The sequence below is a fragment of the Polyodon spathula genome, unplaced genomic scaffold (genome assembly GCF_017654505.1).
Source record: "Polyodon spathula isolate WHYD16114869_AA unplaced genomic scaffold, ASM1765450v1 scaffolds_739, whole genome shotgun sequence".
NCBI classification, from domain to species: domain Eukaryota; kingdom Metazoa; phylum Chordata; class Actinopteri; order Acipenseriformes; family Polyodontidae; genus Polyodon; species Polyodon spathula.
In genome coordinates, this window is record NW_024472227.1 from 55431 (window position 1) to 75000 (window position 19570).

Genomic DNA, 19570 nt, shown 5'->3' on the forward strand with positions numbered 1-19570 from the left:
TTCTGATAGTCATTTAAATCCCTTCCAGGGCTCACCCTCACAGCTCTGGAGTGCCAGTTCTCTTCTCTCACACTTAATCATCTGTTGTAGTTTCTCTGTGAGCCGCGGAGCTGCCAGGCGATGCAGTGAATCACTTTTTTGAGTATCTGGAATGGCTGTGTCTATTTTTTAATTTTTTTTGAGGGGGAGGAGGGTGGCTGAAGGGGTTGTGCTGCTTCATTATTATTATTTTTTTTATCTTAATCCACATGTGAAATTAGGAAATAAATAAGTTGCATTTACTTTATATTCCTTGGCCTGTTAGAAGTACATTATCAGGTATTGCATGTTTCACCACATGCAAAGTAATGAAAAAAGAAAACCTTTCAAGAATTGTAGATAAGACTTAAGATTTATGTGTATACTAGCATACAGTTATGTACATTAAACTGTATTGGCACACATTTTCTTCTTGATCGCACCCATCTGACTAAAATATTCTTTCAGATCACAGATAATTTGTGCATCCTTTTTTGCAGCGTTTCAATGATAGTGATCTTCCAATTGAACATTTTGTGAAATCACACTGTAAATTTATCAAATTGTTTCCATATTTAACTCACTGTCTTATTTATGTATTCAATCATTGCCCCTATTACTAATAGAAAGGACACAACAGAACGCTTCCTCCATTTGGGCAGTTGTGCCATCAGTAGTAGTCTATGGGGGCTACTTTGTACTGTACAGTAGGGCTGAAGAAGTCATAATTGTAACAAGAGTTTGTAGGTTAACCCACAAGCTGTCATTGTTGCTTTGCAACCTTCAGTACAGTGACAGTGTCAGAGTGGATTTATTTACATTGAGGGGTCAAAATAATTATCCAGGATAAACTCACTGTGACACATCATGCTTTTAACAGCATGCTGGTGTTTTTCCAGAACTAGGATCCAGAGTTAATGGGAGAAAAGGCAGTCAAGGTTATATGCAGTTCTATTGTACCCAAATTTGGCTCCCAATCCTTTATATAGAGTCCTGGAAAAACATTGTTTTTGAGAGCGCAAATAACAGAAGAATAATGCTGCAAAACCAAGTGTTAGTTGCTGTATGTAGAAAATAATGTGTTTGAGGGGATTCTTTGTCTCCAGCTACCTCATCCCCGCAGTCTGTCGGTGTCAGTAATGCAGCAGCGATAAATCATTGATGAATGTGAAATGAAATGGGAAATGGCATTTAATAGGATCGCTTCATGGCTTGGGGACCAGGCCCGTGGGGGTTGTTTTATTAGGGTTTGGTTAATCTGTTTGCTCATATGCTTCAGATTGGATTATAAAGAATTTGGAGGCCCATTTTCCCCCGCGTTGTCTTGGAGTCGGAGTTGGAGTTCGGTGCTGGGATTTCACAGTTGCAGACTCCAGTTTATTTATTTATTTTTTTTTGTGCGTCCAGGGCCTCTATCTATCACCTGTTCAGACATTGAGACTTGGTACTATTTTAAGGCAATTGCGGAGAATAGTGGAATGGGGTCATTTCAAGGGGCCAGACGATGATGGATAAACCATGTCTGCATTAAGACACAAGATAAAAATCTCAATTCCTGGCCATTTGCTACTGTGTCGGCTGAAAATGACAAATCTGCTGAAGGACAACAAAACCGCAAGCCAAACAGGAGAGGTTGCTTGTGACAGTAACCTACAGCAGATATCTAAAACCATTGCAGTTCAAATATGTAAAAGTCAAGTTTTAAACATGATGAGGGATCACAACCTGAGGATTGTGTCATGGGAGGTTTTGAAAGGAAAAACATAAAATGGTCTATTCAGTTTATCCCAAATAACTAATACAGGGCTAAACTAATACACAAGATGCACCATTTTATATTATCGTTTCCTTTGTACACAGAGAGCCCTTTTTAATGATCTATGCAGAGTATTGCATCCACAGCTAGTTAGACCTAGGGCTGGATTATCACCCACCCCACACCCCACCACCCTTTGTAAAAAACAATCAAATAAAAAAATCTGGCACCATAGCACCACTTTTTTATTCCTTGAGTTGCTAGTGTAGTTAAGAATCTAGAGTAATCTTCTTGCTGAATGAATAGCACTATCCTCTTGAGGCTGGTTTATCACTTACACCAGCCTGGAGTGGAAGGCAGGATTAGAAGCCAGTGGGAAAACTGCAGCCTCAGCTTAACAAACTGTAATACATGGTAAAAGGAAACGCATGTTAAGATGGCAGTCTGAACAGTTACAGCATTAGTGCATAAAGAACCGTATTCAAAAGGAGGAAGCCTGGCAATGGGGGAATAGGGGATTCGTGACAGATTTACATCCAACCAGCTGCAACAAGATGGTGCATTTTAACAGTACAAGCAAATAGCAATGGGAGGTGGTGCTGTGAAACAAAACTGTGCTAATAGAGGTGCCGTCCTCCAGGTCTCCTTTGTGTAGCCCATGTTAAAGAAAGCCAAATGGCCAAATTCCCATAACTCTAACTCTAGAATGCAACATACTGTACACTGTCCTGCTGCTTCTTACTGTAGCTAACAGCTGTGGCTCTCGAAGTTTGTTTCTCCGTTGACAGTCCCTGTGTCAATTCAGAATCATTTTCAAATGAATGTGTTGTACAACACTTTGCTGTTGACTGCAGATTTCTTTTTCCTTTTGAGTTTAATCTTCAGTTTAAGAGTGACTCCAAACGTTAATCATTTGGTCAATTTTATTTATTTATTAATTAATTTTTTTACCCCCTTGGCAGCAAGGAGCAATTGTAAGATTTTTGCAGGGCCTGCTTTTTAGGTTGTAGTGATTAGATTTGCTACCTTCTGCAGGAATTTCAAAAGGGGCAAAATAAGAACTAGGCTGCAAAGTTTATTCTAAAAGCTGCTTTGGGTCACTAAGTATATGGCTTTCAAAGGGGTTAGATGAAATTAGTCATGTGTTCACTTGTTGACACTTTAAAAATGTAAATCAAGTGACGCGATTACATTAATCCCCTTTTGAAAATCATGCTGATTGTGTCAAAAGATGTTGCTAATAAGAAAAGAGGAAGACATCCTGTTACTGTAAGCAGGTTGTATACGCCACATCGAATGCATGTGTGTGTGTATGAATTGTGTGCTATTTGTATGATAAAGGAGTTGCTGGTGAATGTATTGTATTATTGGAATCTCTCCAATTATAATGATTATCAGCTGGTTTCACAGACTGTGATTAACGCTATTCTTGGACGCCTAATGTAACCTTTGGTAAGGTGGTCCAAGACTAGTGCTAATTGGGCTGTGTGAAACCAGTCTCAATTGTGCCAAGGTTAGACTCTTAACAATGCTCGCAAGTCTCTATTTTAGGTTTTTTAGCATTTTTTAGTAATCCCAGAGAGTTCATTTCATAAAGAATATGACTCTGCTTCAAGACTACTTCAGAAGCATAGCAATGATTCTCATCCACTTCTGTAAATTGCATTTTTAGAGAGATTAGTTCAAATGGTATCATTTCTTGAGATTTATGCTGGGATCAGCAGAAGGCAGTGTATGCATCTAGGTCATGCCTGTACACATGTCTTGGCTGGGGGACAGTTCTCCCTTCCCAATGGGGAATAGAAAGGCATGCAATAATATTGGATTGGTTCCCTAGTGACAGAGTTGATGATCAGAGTTTCAACAAATCCTGACCAGTCAAAAAAAAAAAAAAAAAAAAGAAAAATACAAAGGCAGTGGTATTACAATGAAATATCTCTGCAGCCACATAATTAGAAACTTGTCTGCATGTTCCAAAACAAATAATAGTTTGCTGGGCATGCATTTTAAACTTAAAGCCCAAGAGGCACAGAATATAATTCAGTTTAGTTGAACTGATCGGAGTAATTAAGCAGGGTCTAATTATCAGTCTTAAAACAAAAAAAGCATGCTAAAATGTCTAGTCTAATAATTTTTTGGATTGTTTGCAGTTTTATACTGTCTTGTTATTGAAGCTGCCAATATGAAAAGAGCAGGCTGGTTCTGTCTCTTAGATTTATGCTAATAACTATACTTTTTTTTGTAGTAAGTAGCATTGTACATTTTGTACTGGTACATTACTGTGAGAATGCACCAAGCTGTTCTGCACAGTTGGCCACTGAAGATATACAATCAATTTCTGAAATCGCACTTGGGAGCCTAATGAAGTGTGCTTTCCTAATACGAGCGACCATTCATTTTTTATGTTCAGTAAATGGGAGAGGTATGTCCAGTTTAATGAAACCCTGCATAGACTTGGGTTACAAGAAGTTATTCTGCATCCTGCACATGCAGCACAAGGGGGCCTACGTTTTCCACCAAGTGACACCTCGTATTCGGAGTTGCTTGATAGCTATATTTTGTGAACTGTTTGCAAGGTGTTTGATTTGACTTGCATGGTCATGAGTACATTCTGTGGATGTTGATGACACCCAATTGACTCGGCTATTGAGGCTCGATATCTGGAACCTGTACAACAGTATTTGTTGTGAGATGCTATTCCACATTCCACAGAAGTAGGTCATGCACTACTGTTCTGAATGCCCTCATAACATCTCGTCTCCACTATGGCAATGCCCTGTGTGTGGGTCTGTCTCTGTGTTGAACCAGTCTGCTCCAGGGCATTCAGAATGCCTCAGCTCGACTCTTGATTGGTCAGTCCCGTCGGGATCCAACTTCCCACGTTTTACTGGATTTAGATTGGCTCCCAATTAAGCTTCGTGCACAATTCAGATTACTGTGTTTGATTCACAAAGCACTTCATCAGCAACTACCTCACTATCGGACTGAGAAACGGCAGGTTTATACTGTTTGGAGTCTGAGGTCCTTGCTCACCTTGTCCCTGTGTCAACCACGTATTTTAAACAAAAACGTTATGGAGTTCGTGCTTTTTCGGTCCTTGGTCCACAGATTTGGAATGCTCTGCCTGTAGAACTCTGCCTTACCGCTGAAATTCTCCCTTTTAGGAATAAATTAAAAGCATTCTTATTTCACAAGTTATGCTAATTCAATCGGGAGAATGTATATTGTTTTGACACTGTTACTTTGATGTTGTGTGCTGTTTTGTGTGTGTGTGTGTTTATGTTCCTGTCCGGCACAGTGCTCTGAAACCACCAGTGGTCTATTGCGCTCTATAACATTTTTTTAAAATAAAATGGTGACTGACACTTTTCATGGGGTTTTTTCCCCCCTCTTAGTTGGAAATATGTATTTAATTTTTATATTTAAGATACATTTTTAAAGAAATGCTTCAGATCTTTTTGGATACTGTGCCTTTTATGTTCTTGAAAGACCTTTTTTTTTATGATTCATATTTAAAAATAAATGATGTTTCAATAAATAATTCATACAGTTATTCATATTAACACTGTACCTCACTTTACATTTGGGAAGGGTTCTGGATTGTTAATCATTTAATCACTTTTTCCAAAAAAGAAAAGGAAAAAGGCTACGGTACAGTAACATACAGAAATATTGAACAGACAGCATAATGGCTGCCAGAAACACCAGCTTTAAAGATGGATAATAAAGGAAAAAGAAAACACTGCTTTAAATAAGACAAGCTAAACGTGTCAGGAGCCGCATTAAATATTAATAAGGGATCATTCCAGGAAGAAACAGAAGTGTGTGCCTTTTTATTTATATATATTTTTATCATTTTGTTTCCTGGCACCATGTCTAGCCTTTCTAAAAGGCTCATTTTCCAAATGACAGGCAGACAGGATTTCCCTTTCATCGTGTGGAATAGTAGGACGGAGGTTTCCATTAAAATGTTGTTTCTTTTTTGTTATGCCCCCAAGCACAGGTTCCTGCCGGCCCCTAAATAACTCTGCAGCTCCACGGACTTGAAATGTGTCTCCTGAAGATCCCTTTGACCGAGCACTTTTGGAAAGACTTGATAGGAGAAGAGAATGAGAATGGGCGATTGGGCCAATGAGTGAAAGGGCATGAAGATGGGTGCACAAAAAGGTTACTTCATAAATGTAGTAAATACGCTTACAAGCGAAATGCTGCTCTTGTTATGCAGCATTGTGTTCTGTGTAATATGGTCGAACAACACGAGTTTAGCATGTTGTGCAGAACAGGCAGTCTGTTCATGGACAGTGCAGTCTCCAAGGATTGTGACTCCTGCTAATTTGAGTCCCTTTATTACTGGCTTTACAAAATGAGAATCGCTAAACGCCTCCTTGTGCATTGTTAGGATTATCTGCTTATTAAAGACAGATAGCAGCTAGGCTATTGGCTTGAGTGACATATGCCAATGTTTACATCACTGCAGGATGGCCTGAAAGTCATTTGCATTTTTTAAATAGCCCACATCCTCCAATACAATTTTGAGTAGTTCATCTTCAGACCAGATTCTTTCGAGCACAGTGGTAGTCCATGCAAATTAATATAAAGAGATACAATGAATGTTTTGGTGAATGGGTCCTTTTGTATTGCATCATGTGGAAGTCATTATATCCTGGATTATTTAATTATGAACACCAATTTTGCAGAATTTGATCTGTTAGATTAATGTAGTTTCCTTATAATACATTGGTGCCACTGCTATTGCGAATGAAGTAAACAAAATAGTTAACATTGTCAGGAAAAAAAAACAAACTTTTTAGTGACATGCCTGGCATTTGAAATGTCATCTAACATTGCTGTTTCAGCATATTATTATTATTATTATTATTATTATTATTGTTATTATTATTAGTCATTTATGTTTTACACTGTTGCTTTTTTCATGGTTTAAAATAAATTAAAATATAATAAATAAATATATCCAGTTATTTCTATTCCATCAAATGTATTTCCTGACAGAGCACCAGCTATATAGTGCCACTGTCCAATTGTTCAAAATATTGTTTTTACTGTGCAATGCCATGTAGTTTTAGCTCTGGGCCTGTCATTTAACAAGAACTGAATCTAACAGTGTTATAATGTAAAACTGGACCTCATCAATTTCCATTCAGTTTTGCAGACAAAGCTATCTCGTGCAATCCATTCATATCAATGCTTTAAAACCTTTACCATTTCTAACAATATCCCGTGGCTGTGTTTTATTTTTATTTTTTAATTGAGTATCAATGTACAGGGAGGAACACCATGCATGGCTAGTGATTTTGTTGCACAAGAGCTATTAGTATGGTTATTGTTCTGAATGTTTTTATTATGCTTTTACTGGAATATTGAAGGATTTTGATATGGTGTAGTACAGTCTAATGGAGTGCAAATATTCTCGTCTGTTTGAGTCTAATCCCTAATTAACAAAACCAGCATCCTTCCAGAGACCTTGGCTGTCATGTTCCAAGGGAAGCTCACATTTCCCTGTTGCCAGGAGCAAGCAGCTTAATTAGAAATATTCTGAGATGCAGCTGCCCACCATTAAATGACACATTGTCATAAAAAAAGGACTGTCCTCCTTTGGTGCATGCACCAGTATGTACTGTAGAAGCTTGTAAGTTTGAAATGTGTCATGGAGGTTTTACTAATTATTTTCCCCTGTAATGGGTTGGTTCTTAAAATAGTGTCTCACGTGAAGATCTACTTTTACTCTAAAACTGCAACGACACTAGCTTTCTCCTCTGTGAAAATCTGCTTGCCACTACATAATCTGCAACTAGCAGACTTCTGTAGTACTGAAGGAGTTCATAAATGACTTATTGAAACTGTTGTAAACAGAAAGCACCTCAGATGTACAGTACACAGCATTGCCTTTTCCCATGTGGTGTTTTGTAATACTATATATAATGTACAGGAAGGATACTCCATGGGCATTCACAGAGTACTGTATTGGGTTGTTACCAGCCAGATCAACCTCTGCATCAGCTTTGCAGGCGGTGTAGTTTGGAACTGTGTGATTCACCGGAAAAAAATGAATAAAATATGCATCTGCAACGCTGAATGCAAAAAAGTTATTCAACGCTACAACCCACAACGCAAAGAACTGATGTTATATAAGCCGCAACTTCTTTACTTGTTTTTCCTAAATGAAAAAACCTTTCTAGTTCATTGTATAAAATCTGCTCTGAAGGTATTAGCAGTGATCTATTGTAAAACATTCATTATTCAGAAATTGGCACTCATTATTTTAGATTACATGTAAGCCTTCAGTTCATTTAGTTATAATGAATATGAGCAGTTGCACGTTATGTCACCTCCTTTATTATTTCTGCAAGAGGAGCAAAGACTGACAGACTTTAAACACAGTAAAGAGAACAGGCTTTAAATTCTACTGAGTCTGTGAAATTAAATTGATAACCTTTTTACATTTTAATAGATTTCTTTCTTTTATCCAGCCAACGTATCTAATTTGATCCAAGCCCAGCATGATTTAAATGTCTCTTAAGAGTATTCAGCGCATTTTCGTTCAAGTACATATCTTAAGGTGATAATCCTGCTTTATGCATATGGTTAAACAACCCAACAAATAGCCTGGTAACTGTGTGCTATTGAACATTTAACAGTAATTAACAGTCTGTAACTCTTATTGCACAAGTTATGTTTTGGATAAGCTCATTGACAGCAATGTTTCTACTGAGTGTGTGTTCACAAGAGGCCATTTACTGCATGTGCATTACATATACATATTATAGCCTTTTTTTTTTTTTTTTTTTTTATTTTTTAACCAAATGTCCTTGGCTGTGGAAGGGCTGTTACTTTCTTGCGATTTTTAGGGAGTGATTTGCAATATTTTTTTTTTTATTAGCTTCTGTTGCTGTGTGACTTGCAGCTTTTTTTCCTTCAGTGCATTCCGCAGTGCATTCTGGTATATCGTATGTGGAGCCTTGTGGTAACCCTACTTTAAATATAAAGAATAACACAGAGTGTGATTTTGAGCAACAGTTGCCATTCTAATGGTACTTTGTGTCTGTGCTGGTTCTAAAGTCTAATTGACAGCTCAGGAAAAAAAAAGACAAGTTGTTATCCGTCAGCTAAATGGCTATACCCAATTCAGCTTGTCAAGTGGCTGATATCAATTTGCAGCAGCATCTTTGAAGATACATCCACACTGTACAGTCAGCAGAACACAGGCTGTCTTTTCTGGCTGCATGTCATTTATTCGATCATCTTTGAATAGGCCTATATATTCAATCTCTTTACTCTAAAAGTGAAGCCCGATTTCAACCCAACTTAGTGAAGCTCATTGAAGGTTACAGACTTGAGTTAGGGGGATTCAATTAATACTATTAGTTAATGAATTGAAAGAATAATAATTGCATTTTCTTTTTTAGGTTTTAATTGATGGACATAGATAAAACATGCAATAAACGCAGGACGGAGGTGACTGCTTATTTTGCATGCATTGTGTACATGGCTTGAATCTTTGCTTGTCCGTTTGAAAATGCTGTTTAAGTGTCCTCTGTATAAACTCTTCAATGTGCTTCACCATTCATCACAGCTGATTGTGTTTGATAACCTCCGGAACTGTGTGTCAGCTTTGTTTTGTGTCGTACTCTGATGCACTAAAAGTCAAATAACACAAAAAATGTTCCACTTAATGGGAACGGCCATCACTGGTTGCCGGGGTAACATTGCTTCTGATTTAAATGCACTTAAACTGTGGGGGGAAAAACAACAATGTGTGTCAATCAATTTTTCAGCATAGAACTAGCATGATTTATGAGTCTATCAGCTTTTAAAAGTTGTTGTCTACTTGGATCTGACTAGTTGAATGATTAGCTGCTGTTAGGGTTTGAAGTTGACAAAAGTGCTTTTTCAATTCATAGCATCCCTACCAAGCAATAGCTGAATTGCAGCAGAAAGGCCTGATCGGGCCCTCTTGATGTGATGTCTAGTACTGAATCTTATGGCCCATCTGCATTAAAGTCACCATATTTACGCTACTGCAATTAGTTCAAAGCACTGACAAAAAGAGAGTGGGAATGCTGAGATGATAACATGTGGGGTAAAATAAATCTGTGCTATATTTACTGTATAGCAGTGTCCCACTGTCCAAACATATGCAAAGCAGCTTTGCTCAAGTGTTGCATTTGAATAGCTCCTTAGTGCAGGAGCCACCACTCCTTCCCCATGGTTGCGAGTCAGTAGAATGGGTTGGGGTTACAAGCACTGACTGATTATCCCGTTCAGTATCAGTAAAATGTAACTGTACACCTGCAAAAATGTAATTGAAAGAGGCGAGCAGTACTGACCTACATTACACTCACTTTACATGCCTGAGCTTGGTATTCTCATGTAAGTTTAAATAATACATTTTATTACTCATCCAGACCCCTGGTCCTTCTGAACCAAATGAGAACAATAACTGGAAAATAACAACAGTTTAATGTCACTTCTGTACTGAAAAAGCTTCAGCAATGTATTGGGTGCTTTAAACTGATAGATAACTACTGTGCATTGCATCTCCAGTCATCGCAGATTATTTTAAGCCTGATGAATATAAATTCCCCCAGTTGAGAGAAGTAGGCTTCTGGGCCCCTAGACACAATACCTATCTGGGGCTCTGTCATATTTTTTTTCCAGTACAGTGGCTATGTAGGGTATATAAAATAGAAATGCATTCAGTAGTTCTGTTAATATTCAATATTCTCACACGCTGCCCCAGAAAAACCTGTTTTCCACACTCTGCCTGTGAGCCTAATCAGAACAGCTGCTACTGCTTGCAAAAGTAGAAGGTTAAAAATTACATTTTCAAACTCTAATAAAAAGCATGCAGAGGACTAAACATGTACAGTGTTTTTTAAAACTGCCAGAGCTAAACCAGAAGTGATACATGCAAACTTGTTGGGTTTTTAAGAAAAGATAGCTTTCTTTTAAGGTAATTAATTTTTTCCACGCCCTTGGTGCTGACGTCTTATATTTTTCTGAAGAATTGAAGGAAAGGGATGAAACAAGGGATTCAGTATTGTAGGAAGGTCTTTGGCAGTCTGCCTGTGTCTGTTTAACATCTGTGCAGAGGTGGAGTACAGTACCTGTTTAGTTTTAAAGCATGCCTGAATAAACTCTTTGTGGTCTATCCAGGTGATATAAATCTAAAAACATCTGTCTTTTAAAGAAAGGGACTTTAAAGAGTAGGGGTTCTGAAAAATACAGCGTTGCACGCCCCCACGTGTTGCTACAACTGTATAAATAACGTACCTGTCATTTTTCTTTTTATTAACATCCTGACAACTTTTTTACTTTTAAAGTCTGTTCAGGCTGCACTGATAGTGTAAGGATTATTGCCCACACTGTGAAACAGGTAACACAGCAATAACGATCCATGATGTGGTACGGAACAGAAAAGCCAGAGCACTTGTTATGTTTTTTTTTTTTTTTTTTCTCTCATTGATTTTAGATTATATAACGCTATATTTTTCAAGACCCTGCTACTTGCTGTTTTAACAAAATCGTCATCGGTAACAATGCATCTCTCTTGTGTATTTTACGTGAAAGTTAGTAAAATGTTTCGTATTTAAACATTGACAGTATTTAGATCCGCCATCGTTTTAGTTCAGCTGAATTTTTGTAACCATGTATTTTCTGTTTTTAAATTGTGGTTAATTAAGTTTGGAAAGCTTCAGCTGTAGATACGAGAAGCGAGTCAAGAATGTGAAATGTGTGCAATGCTTGGTAATAACAGACATGTCTGTATTATGCTTCCCCAGAGCTGAATCATCACATTGATGTAAATTGCTGAGGTTGGTAGCATCCTGCTGTTTTTATTTTTAGATTTCACAACACTGTTTCCCATCGTAAGGCATGCTTTTTCAGTCTTGTAGGCTACAGCTTTCAAAAGTAGTTGCCTTCTTTCCTAATCTACCGTGATCTCCTGGAGCAGTGCTAAATGCAGCAGGCTGTTTTGCTAGATATGTCTAACGTACTGTACAGAACGGATGGGAAATTGTGAAGCATACAATTGATTTAACACATTTTTGCACCAGGATTGTACAGTACCTGGAAGCCTCAAGGTTACCATTTTGATTCCAGCCAAGTGGGCCAGTGATTTAATACATTGTCACCCGACACCCTGGTTAAATTCATTCCAGTGATATCCGCCCAGTTTCTAGTCTCGTGTATGCAAAATAAATAAATCACAACCTGCTAGCCATGGACAAGCACTGTTGAAAGATGCCTCTTGGAGTCCCAAATGAAAGTGAATTCAGGCAGAACATACTTGGATTCATGTACCTAGCTTTTGTATTTTTTATCGACCGCCCTTAGGTGTGTTCTCTGTCCGCCTGCAGCCAAACACCTCATATCCATCTACCACCCAGCTAATATTGCCACGTTGCAGCAAAGTGACTTTTGACATGCGTATTCCTCTTGCATGTACTGTAGACTCAGTGATCCGAAGTGACATCCCCATTGACATACGCTACAGGTATATTCTTTTTGTTCATTTATTTCATTAACATTAACTACCTTTTCGCTAAAGATTAGCAAATCTGGAGAAGTGTGCAATAAAAAAAAAATCCCGAGAAGCTGCTGTTTTGGCCACCTTGTGACACTGTGTGCCTTGTCAAAATCATATTGTCAAGCAAACAATGGTAATGGGAAAGTGATCATCGTATTCAGAGTTTTTGCACGTTCGTAATGTATTGATGTATTTCGTGTTCTGCCAGACCTAAGCAGATACATTAACTAGCTATTCTAGATGCAGCTGTTATAATATTTCCATACACAGTTAAGGGTGAGCCTCCTCAAAGTCATTCTAGCTCTAATATACAGAGTGTAGTTTCTGTCATGCTTGCACTGCTGGAATCCATCCTGTTGGTGGTTTTGCAAATGAAGTAAATGACCTGAACGTGGTTACATAAATATTGATCACCAGGCATAGTGCTAAAACTGGCAAAGTGCTACCTGCAGTAGTGCCGAAATAGAAAGATGTCTTCTTTTTGTAATGCTGCACCACACATGAGAGAGAGAGAGAAAGAAAAAACACATGTTTTAGGGCTTGTTAGAGATGGATTGCTTGAAATAGGGATCCAGCCAAGTATGGAATCATTTATATATTTAAAAAAAATAAACACTGTTGGGTGACCCTGATCGAGAACTCACTTTGATTTACCCAAGTTTTTTCACAAAGCTTGCACAGCCCACAAAGATAATGTAGTTAAGCCTCAATCTGTCTGCCTTTTATTTTTTATTATCATGTTAAAGCATTTTAAGCTTTCCCAGCATTTTTTTTTTCTGTTGTGTTTGTAGCCATCGTAGTGGCTTAAATGGCTGCCATTTGGCTTTATAAGATTTTCCACTTGTAAGCAAGCATGGGTGCATTTTCTGAATTTTCATATTATCTTTTTCATATTATCTGAAAGTGGTAGAATTAATTAAACAAATAACTGGCCTAGTTAGAATACCTTTGTTGCATGGATCTCTTTCTCAACTTGAACATAAAACATATTTTGGAATAAGTACGGTATGCAGAAACATTGCTGGTGATGACTGTAAAGCTAAACCTAAAATGAGCTTTTGTATTGTTTAGCATTCCCTTGTAAGACCTACATCTGTCCATAATTGTGCAACCAAACAGCATACATTTGCAGACGATGATCATTTTGTGGTTTGTGACATAATTTAAAGCCCTTTTCTTATTTTAGAATTGTCTCAAAACAGTTATTCAATTAAAGCTGAAGAAGTCTCCACAAGGACTAAATCTTAACCAGTACCAATGTATTAGTCTTATTTGCCATGTGCTCGATAGATGGAATAAGACCCATTTCATATGGCTTGCTACCCATGTTCGGTAACACTGGTGTCATTCACTTCTGATTGTCACCAGGGATCCTTATGACCAGTCTGCTGCTCTCCAGAGTCTTTAATCTAATAGGAGAGGGCCTGTCATTCATGCAGATAATAGCTTTTAAACAGAATTGTAACGATTGTGATTTGAGAGGAAATCGACCCTGGGGGGATAACTGCATGGTTGCGGTAATGGTTTTCAAGATTAAAAACTCACGGTACAGCATAAAATAGATTTCTTATAAATTAATATTGTGGAATTGAACTACAATAAGATTGGGAATCTAGGCCTGTGTTTTGTACGGCAGTGCAGGCCTGTAGTTTTAGTACTGTAGGATCTGTTGAGTGTGGATGCTCATGTTAAAAGATTGGGCCCACTTGTCATCAGCACATTATTTTCTTGTTGTTTTTAGGGATTCCTATGGTATTGATACACAGTTTGTGAGTTAGGGTACAGTAGATGCCATGTAAACCAAACAAAACCAGGTGGACAAAACTATCCCCAAAACCGTACCTACTAACCCACTGAATGGTGCTTTACAGCTGCCTTATAACACATTAAGGCCACCACCCTAAAAAAAAACAAAAAAAACGTTTTTACAGCAGCCTGGAAATACTTTGTGTTGGACTTGAAGCACTGATAAGTTTGGTATTGGGTCTAATATACAGAGGTATGATCATTTAAAAAGTCAATAGTCAGTAGTGGTAGTCTGATAGTGATATGAAAGCTCTGATGTCTTTTAAAACCTATGGTGTCACATACAGTCGTACACACATCATTTAATGGTGCAGCAGTTTATTATAGCATAGCGTTAAAAAGCCTTATCCTGATTGAGTATCATTTAATGTATTCAAATCTAGCCAGACATGCAGAAAACCATAGCATTCATGCTTGCTGACAATATTCTGTGCCATTAAAAAGAAGCCTGTGGATGTAGATTTTAATAAAGTAGGTAATTCTTTAAACTTTTGTCTTGTGTCTGAAATGGTAACGCAAGCCTTGGTAAAGCAAGCCACTGCACATGGAGCTCCGGTAGTGTGCCGATTCTGTCAACACTAACTTTGAAGTGTGGGGCAAGATGTCTTGCCACCCCAGAACTGTCAGCCGATTCATTTAGGAGCCCAATAGCTTAAGATGAAGGATCACTCTCAATTGTAGCTGCCAGAATTGTTTCCACATGTTTATTATTAGCTGTGCTTAAAAGGGAACAACATGAATGTACTGACAAAGTTGACTCAGGCTGTTAATATTGCTTTAAAACTGGCATTAATAATAATCCTTTTTTTTTGTTGTTTTAAAGATGAGAATAAATCTACATCTGATTTTCTCACTGTAATGGAAATCGAGTTTGGATATTTTATCTAGTGGTGCAGTATGTGCCCCTTTTTTCTCAGTCACAGCTGTCTGATTTCATTTCAGCCAGTTTGATCTCTGTCTACTGCCAATGGAAACGAACAGGACTGATTTTCAAAGTCGTTTCAATGCGGTCCCAGAACCAGAAGGAAGCATGGAATAAAAGGCCACTCCCCACCCCCCACACCCATTTTATAATCGGTAGCCTATTGGTAAACGTACTGCCTATCTAATTCACCCCTATGCGCTTTGAACAGTGAAATCAATCGAAGAATGTCCTGTGCATTCAAGTCAAGGTTACTGGATCTAGTCCCATATGTCACTATGGATACTTATTGCATATTCATTGTATTATTATGGGATGTTTATTGCACAAGCCTGATGTTTTCATCTCAAGTTGTTTTGTTTTTTGGCTGATATATTAATATTATGCATACTTTCCATTATTTGGTCATTCCTAATACTTGGTGGCTTTAAAACTGATTGAAGACAAGATTCCAGACTAACCTGTGTCTACCACATGTTGTCGTTCAGTTAAAATGTATTATTATTATTGCAGCAGAGAGTCAGTTATCCAAACTAATTGGGACCGATACTAGTTTGCTTAATTGATTTTGTTAGGGTTAGGGTTCTATCACATTAAGCATACAAAATTACAAAGCTTTACAAATCATTAAATTAATGCAATTCAGTAAAACTTTAACACCTACAGTTAAGGTAATGAAGTACTGTAATTAAACCATATAGCAAACTTTGAAAAACATCAAAGAATACAATTCAGTACAACTCTGACACATTACGTAACTTTAAATCATTAAATTAAAAAAAGAAGCAGAGAGGAAGAAATATGACAATTTCCTATGAAATTCAACATCCTTTTATAGCAGCTCCACGGTCTGCTGATATACTTTGATAAATATTTATGTTGTGCGCTGAAGGGGGTGCTGGCCCTGTGGAGAGATAGCATGTTAATCCCACTCTTCAAGAAAGGCAACCCAGAAGCATTCCCGCTCGTGGTATTTGAGGGATCGTTTTCGCTGGCGTGTCTCGCTCATCGGACAGATAAAATATGCCTACATGGCGCTCAGATCCATAATTCAAATTTTTTTTTTTTTTTTTTTTTTTCAATATAAATAATATATAATGTTATGCTCGGTGTGAAAGCTCAGTTTTCCTTTTGAACTCTGTAACCAGGACTTGGCTGAATTGCCGGCAGCTAAAACATTTAAACTGCATTTTTCCCCAGGAGTGGAAACCTGTAAAATGTGGCTGAGTTTGGCAATTACATTTTCCTGTAATCTGATAGTGACTACTTGTTTTTTAGTTTGTTGAACTGGCCTTGAGTCAGGGGCGCTACTTTGTTTCCAGTAATATGACTTTTTTTGTTATTAACAGATAAGCGTTTTAAGTCCATTTTATATATATATATATATATATGCACACACAAATTTAAAGCAAAACTGCTGTGTACCAAAAGGTGCAAAAAGGTAATGCAAGTACACAAAAATGTGAATAATTGATTTAAATAAATAAATAAAAACAATTGTCAGGACGTTTCAGGCTACAAGTACTTCAGCTATAGTGTAAATCTTGAAAATCTAATTGACCAAGCATTCTTATAAAGGATTCATATGTAAACCATCTAATAAAGTGTAATGTGTAAATTTGCAGTGGTGTATAGTGATCAACATTGGTGTTTTGTCTTTTTTAAAAGCTTTATTTTTACTTGCTTCCTTTGCAATCATCCTTAATAGGTCCACAGTATCCTTATGAATATTTCAGGAAATCACTTCATTGTTTGCTGTCAGTCCTGGTTTTACCAAGGGATTGTTTTTCCTGTCGCACAAAGAAGCTATTCTTTTTTTATAAATATAGTCCTTAACTTTCTCAGGTAACAAACCTTAGTCTGGTGAATTGAGTTGCAATTCAAAATGATCACAACAAACATTTTGAAGTGCATTAAAAAAAAAAAAAAAAAAAAAAATACAAGGAATTGTAGTATTGTTTTGTTTAAGGATTGGGTAATTGGAGAACGAATTGGAGCTAGGAGCACGAAGGGGCTAATGAGAAGAGTGAAGGCTGCAGGTCTTCTTTTCCATAGAAGGAAGTAGCAGGAGTGTGCTCTGCTTGCAGAGGGAGTGGGGCAATGAAATGTGGATCTGTCTGAATCTGGTTCTTGGCATTCAGATATTGCCTCAGGAATGCTATCTGAAGAGCACTGAACTGGGGAAAAAAAACAACCTTCTAGAGAATTCAAGTGGCAGTGAACTGTGAAATTGAGCTGTTGCAGAACATGCTGTATTGTGTTGTATTGTGTTATATTATATCATGCTGTATTGTGGTTAGCACAGGTGTTATGATGTGTATCCCTTTCACAAGCCCAGGATCATAAAATGCCAGAAGAAATGAATGAATGAATGTACAAGCGTGTTCGCTGATCTGACATACCTTTTTTTAATTGAATTGAAATGGATCTGAAACCTCTCATGGGTGTCCATCATAAAGTCAAATCCTTAGAATTTTATCTTGGATACGGTTGAGGGAAAGTCTATTATACGGTGTCATATACAGCGAATACTGTCTTTTGAATAGGCTAGATTCACACAGCATTTAGTCTCTCTAAGAAAAACTAAACTTAAATAAACAAGTCAGTACAAAACATCATACTCCTTAGTAGTTTTTTAATGGTGCAAACCTCTCAGTGGAGTTAATGCCTGTTGCATTGCTGTGTTTTGTGTTTCAGAATGGCACAGACTATGGGTATTTGGTGAGGCAGAATTCAGAATTGCTGCGTGCCCTGGATGAGCTGGAAAGGACCTGTGCTTCTCTGCGTCAGGAAAATGTGTTATTGGTGAGGAATGGGAGGCTGCACTCCTACTAGCTTCATAACCATAGTTTTTCATAAAACTTAAACTTTTGTGGAGCCTGTTTTTGGATCTTCTGCTTATGATTTATTGTGTTTCAATGATGTTGACTAAAGGCTATTATAACAGATAGATTTCCATTTGTTTGCCATGTAGTGGGCTGTTAACAGTCTTGACCTCATAGTCTTTTCTCTTTTAAATTTTCTTCAATTCAGCGCAAAAGCAGCTCCCCTGAAACAGAAGAGAAGGTGAAGAGGCTGAAACGGAAGAATGCCGAGCTGGCCGTCATCGCCAAGCGCTTAGAGGAGAGGGCTCGGAAACTACAAGAGGCCAACCTCAAAGTGGTGAGCTTCACACTGTCAACCCACTGGCTCTCATCGCGATGTATTACAACGTCTCTTTAGTGCTCACTTTTAACCACTAGGTCCATTCTATGGAAAATGTGTAATATTGTATAAAAACCTAATATGTATGCGGTGATGGAGTCTATCCTTGTAAACAGAAGTCTTGAATTTGATATTCATCTAGCCCTGAATTTGTTAAAGCACTTCCCTAAACCCTGAGTTTTCTAATGAGAATATCTTCAAACAGGTTTGTGCACCAGTTACTTCCATTCTTGCTTACTTCCACCAATTGTTTTTTTCATATTCACCCCGCCCCCCACCCCCTCTACTACTTGGATACAAGTAACAGCTGAAACCTGAATTTAGCACCAATGGTAATCACTGGTGGCCTGGCATTATCAGGCTTCCTGTAAAAGCAATCTGTGAAAGCCCTCATAAGGGCGTGAAAGCACTCGGTCAGGGTAGATTGATATGGTTAAGGTTTACAAGGTTAATATGTTGCAGTGCTTGGTATCCAAAACAGAAGCCCCTGATGGGGGGCTGGGGGGTCAGAGGAAGCCTGTTATTGGGGGGGGGGGGATAATGTCGTCTGATTGCTGCAGCTGCTAGCAACGAGAGATATAAATAGCATGAGCCAAGGCTTCTAAGTGGAGCAACAGTAAGAGGGACACAACCGTGGTGGTGAACTGTGTTGGCATTGGGGCTTATTTAGTGATCCTGTGAGGTGTAATAACAGAGTTGCCGTACAATCTTGTGGCATTCATACAAACAATTGATCAAATGGGATCTTTTAATCAGTGTTACAATTCTCGAATGTTTGTTCCCTTTTTGTCAATGCTGTTTGGGGGGAAAAAAAATACAAAATACATACTCAGCGTCATACTCTGGTCATTTTGTCACATTGTTTTCACGGTGAAGTCATCGCTGGATTTTATTTGAGCATTTTACAACATTGGGGAATCTATTCCTGCTTTTCCCTAAAAAGCAGATGGTCAGTGCAATCCATTAAAACCCACCTGTACCACGATCAGTTTAGCCCTTTAGCTGACATTTCTGCAGATGCCTAGGAGACTGCTGACAACAGCAAGATACCTATGGGCCTCTGCACTTGGAAATAGTTTTATACAAATGAAATGGTGATAATGAACAGGTGGTTTTCAGCAAACCGTCCTTAAACAAACTGTGATGAGTGTGCTGGTCTCTTTGTTTGTTGCAGGCGAACACACCTGTGCCACTGAAGGGATCCGGTGTAGAGCAGTACAAGAAGGCGTTTGCCAGGCAGCGTGCCCATGACCTGGCAGAGCAAGCAGAGGCCCTCCTTGCCAAAGATAAGGAGATTGAAGCACTGCACGCTGAG

General features: G+C 38.1%; 1 protein-coding gene across 1 annotated transcript in view; it reads left to right on the top strand.

Moving 5' to 3' along the window:
• LOC121308557 (RIMS-binding protein 3) overlaps positions 1-19555 on the top strand; it is a gene marked incomplete at its 3' end in the record, with an annotated part of 51429 nt that extends 31874 nt beyond the window's left edge. Inside the window, exons 4-6 of the mRNA XM_041241019.1 lie at positions 17749-17856; positions 18085-18213; positions 19430-19555. Of these exons, the coding sequence (XP_041096953.1) occupies positions 17749-17856; positions 18085-18213; positions 19430-19555 (363 nt within the window). The remainder of the gene's footprint in view (positions 1-17748; positions 17857-18084; positions 18214-19429) is intronic.
• Positions 19556-19570: the final 15 nt, after the last annotated feature.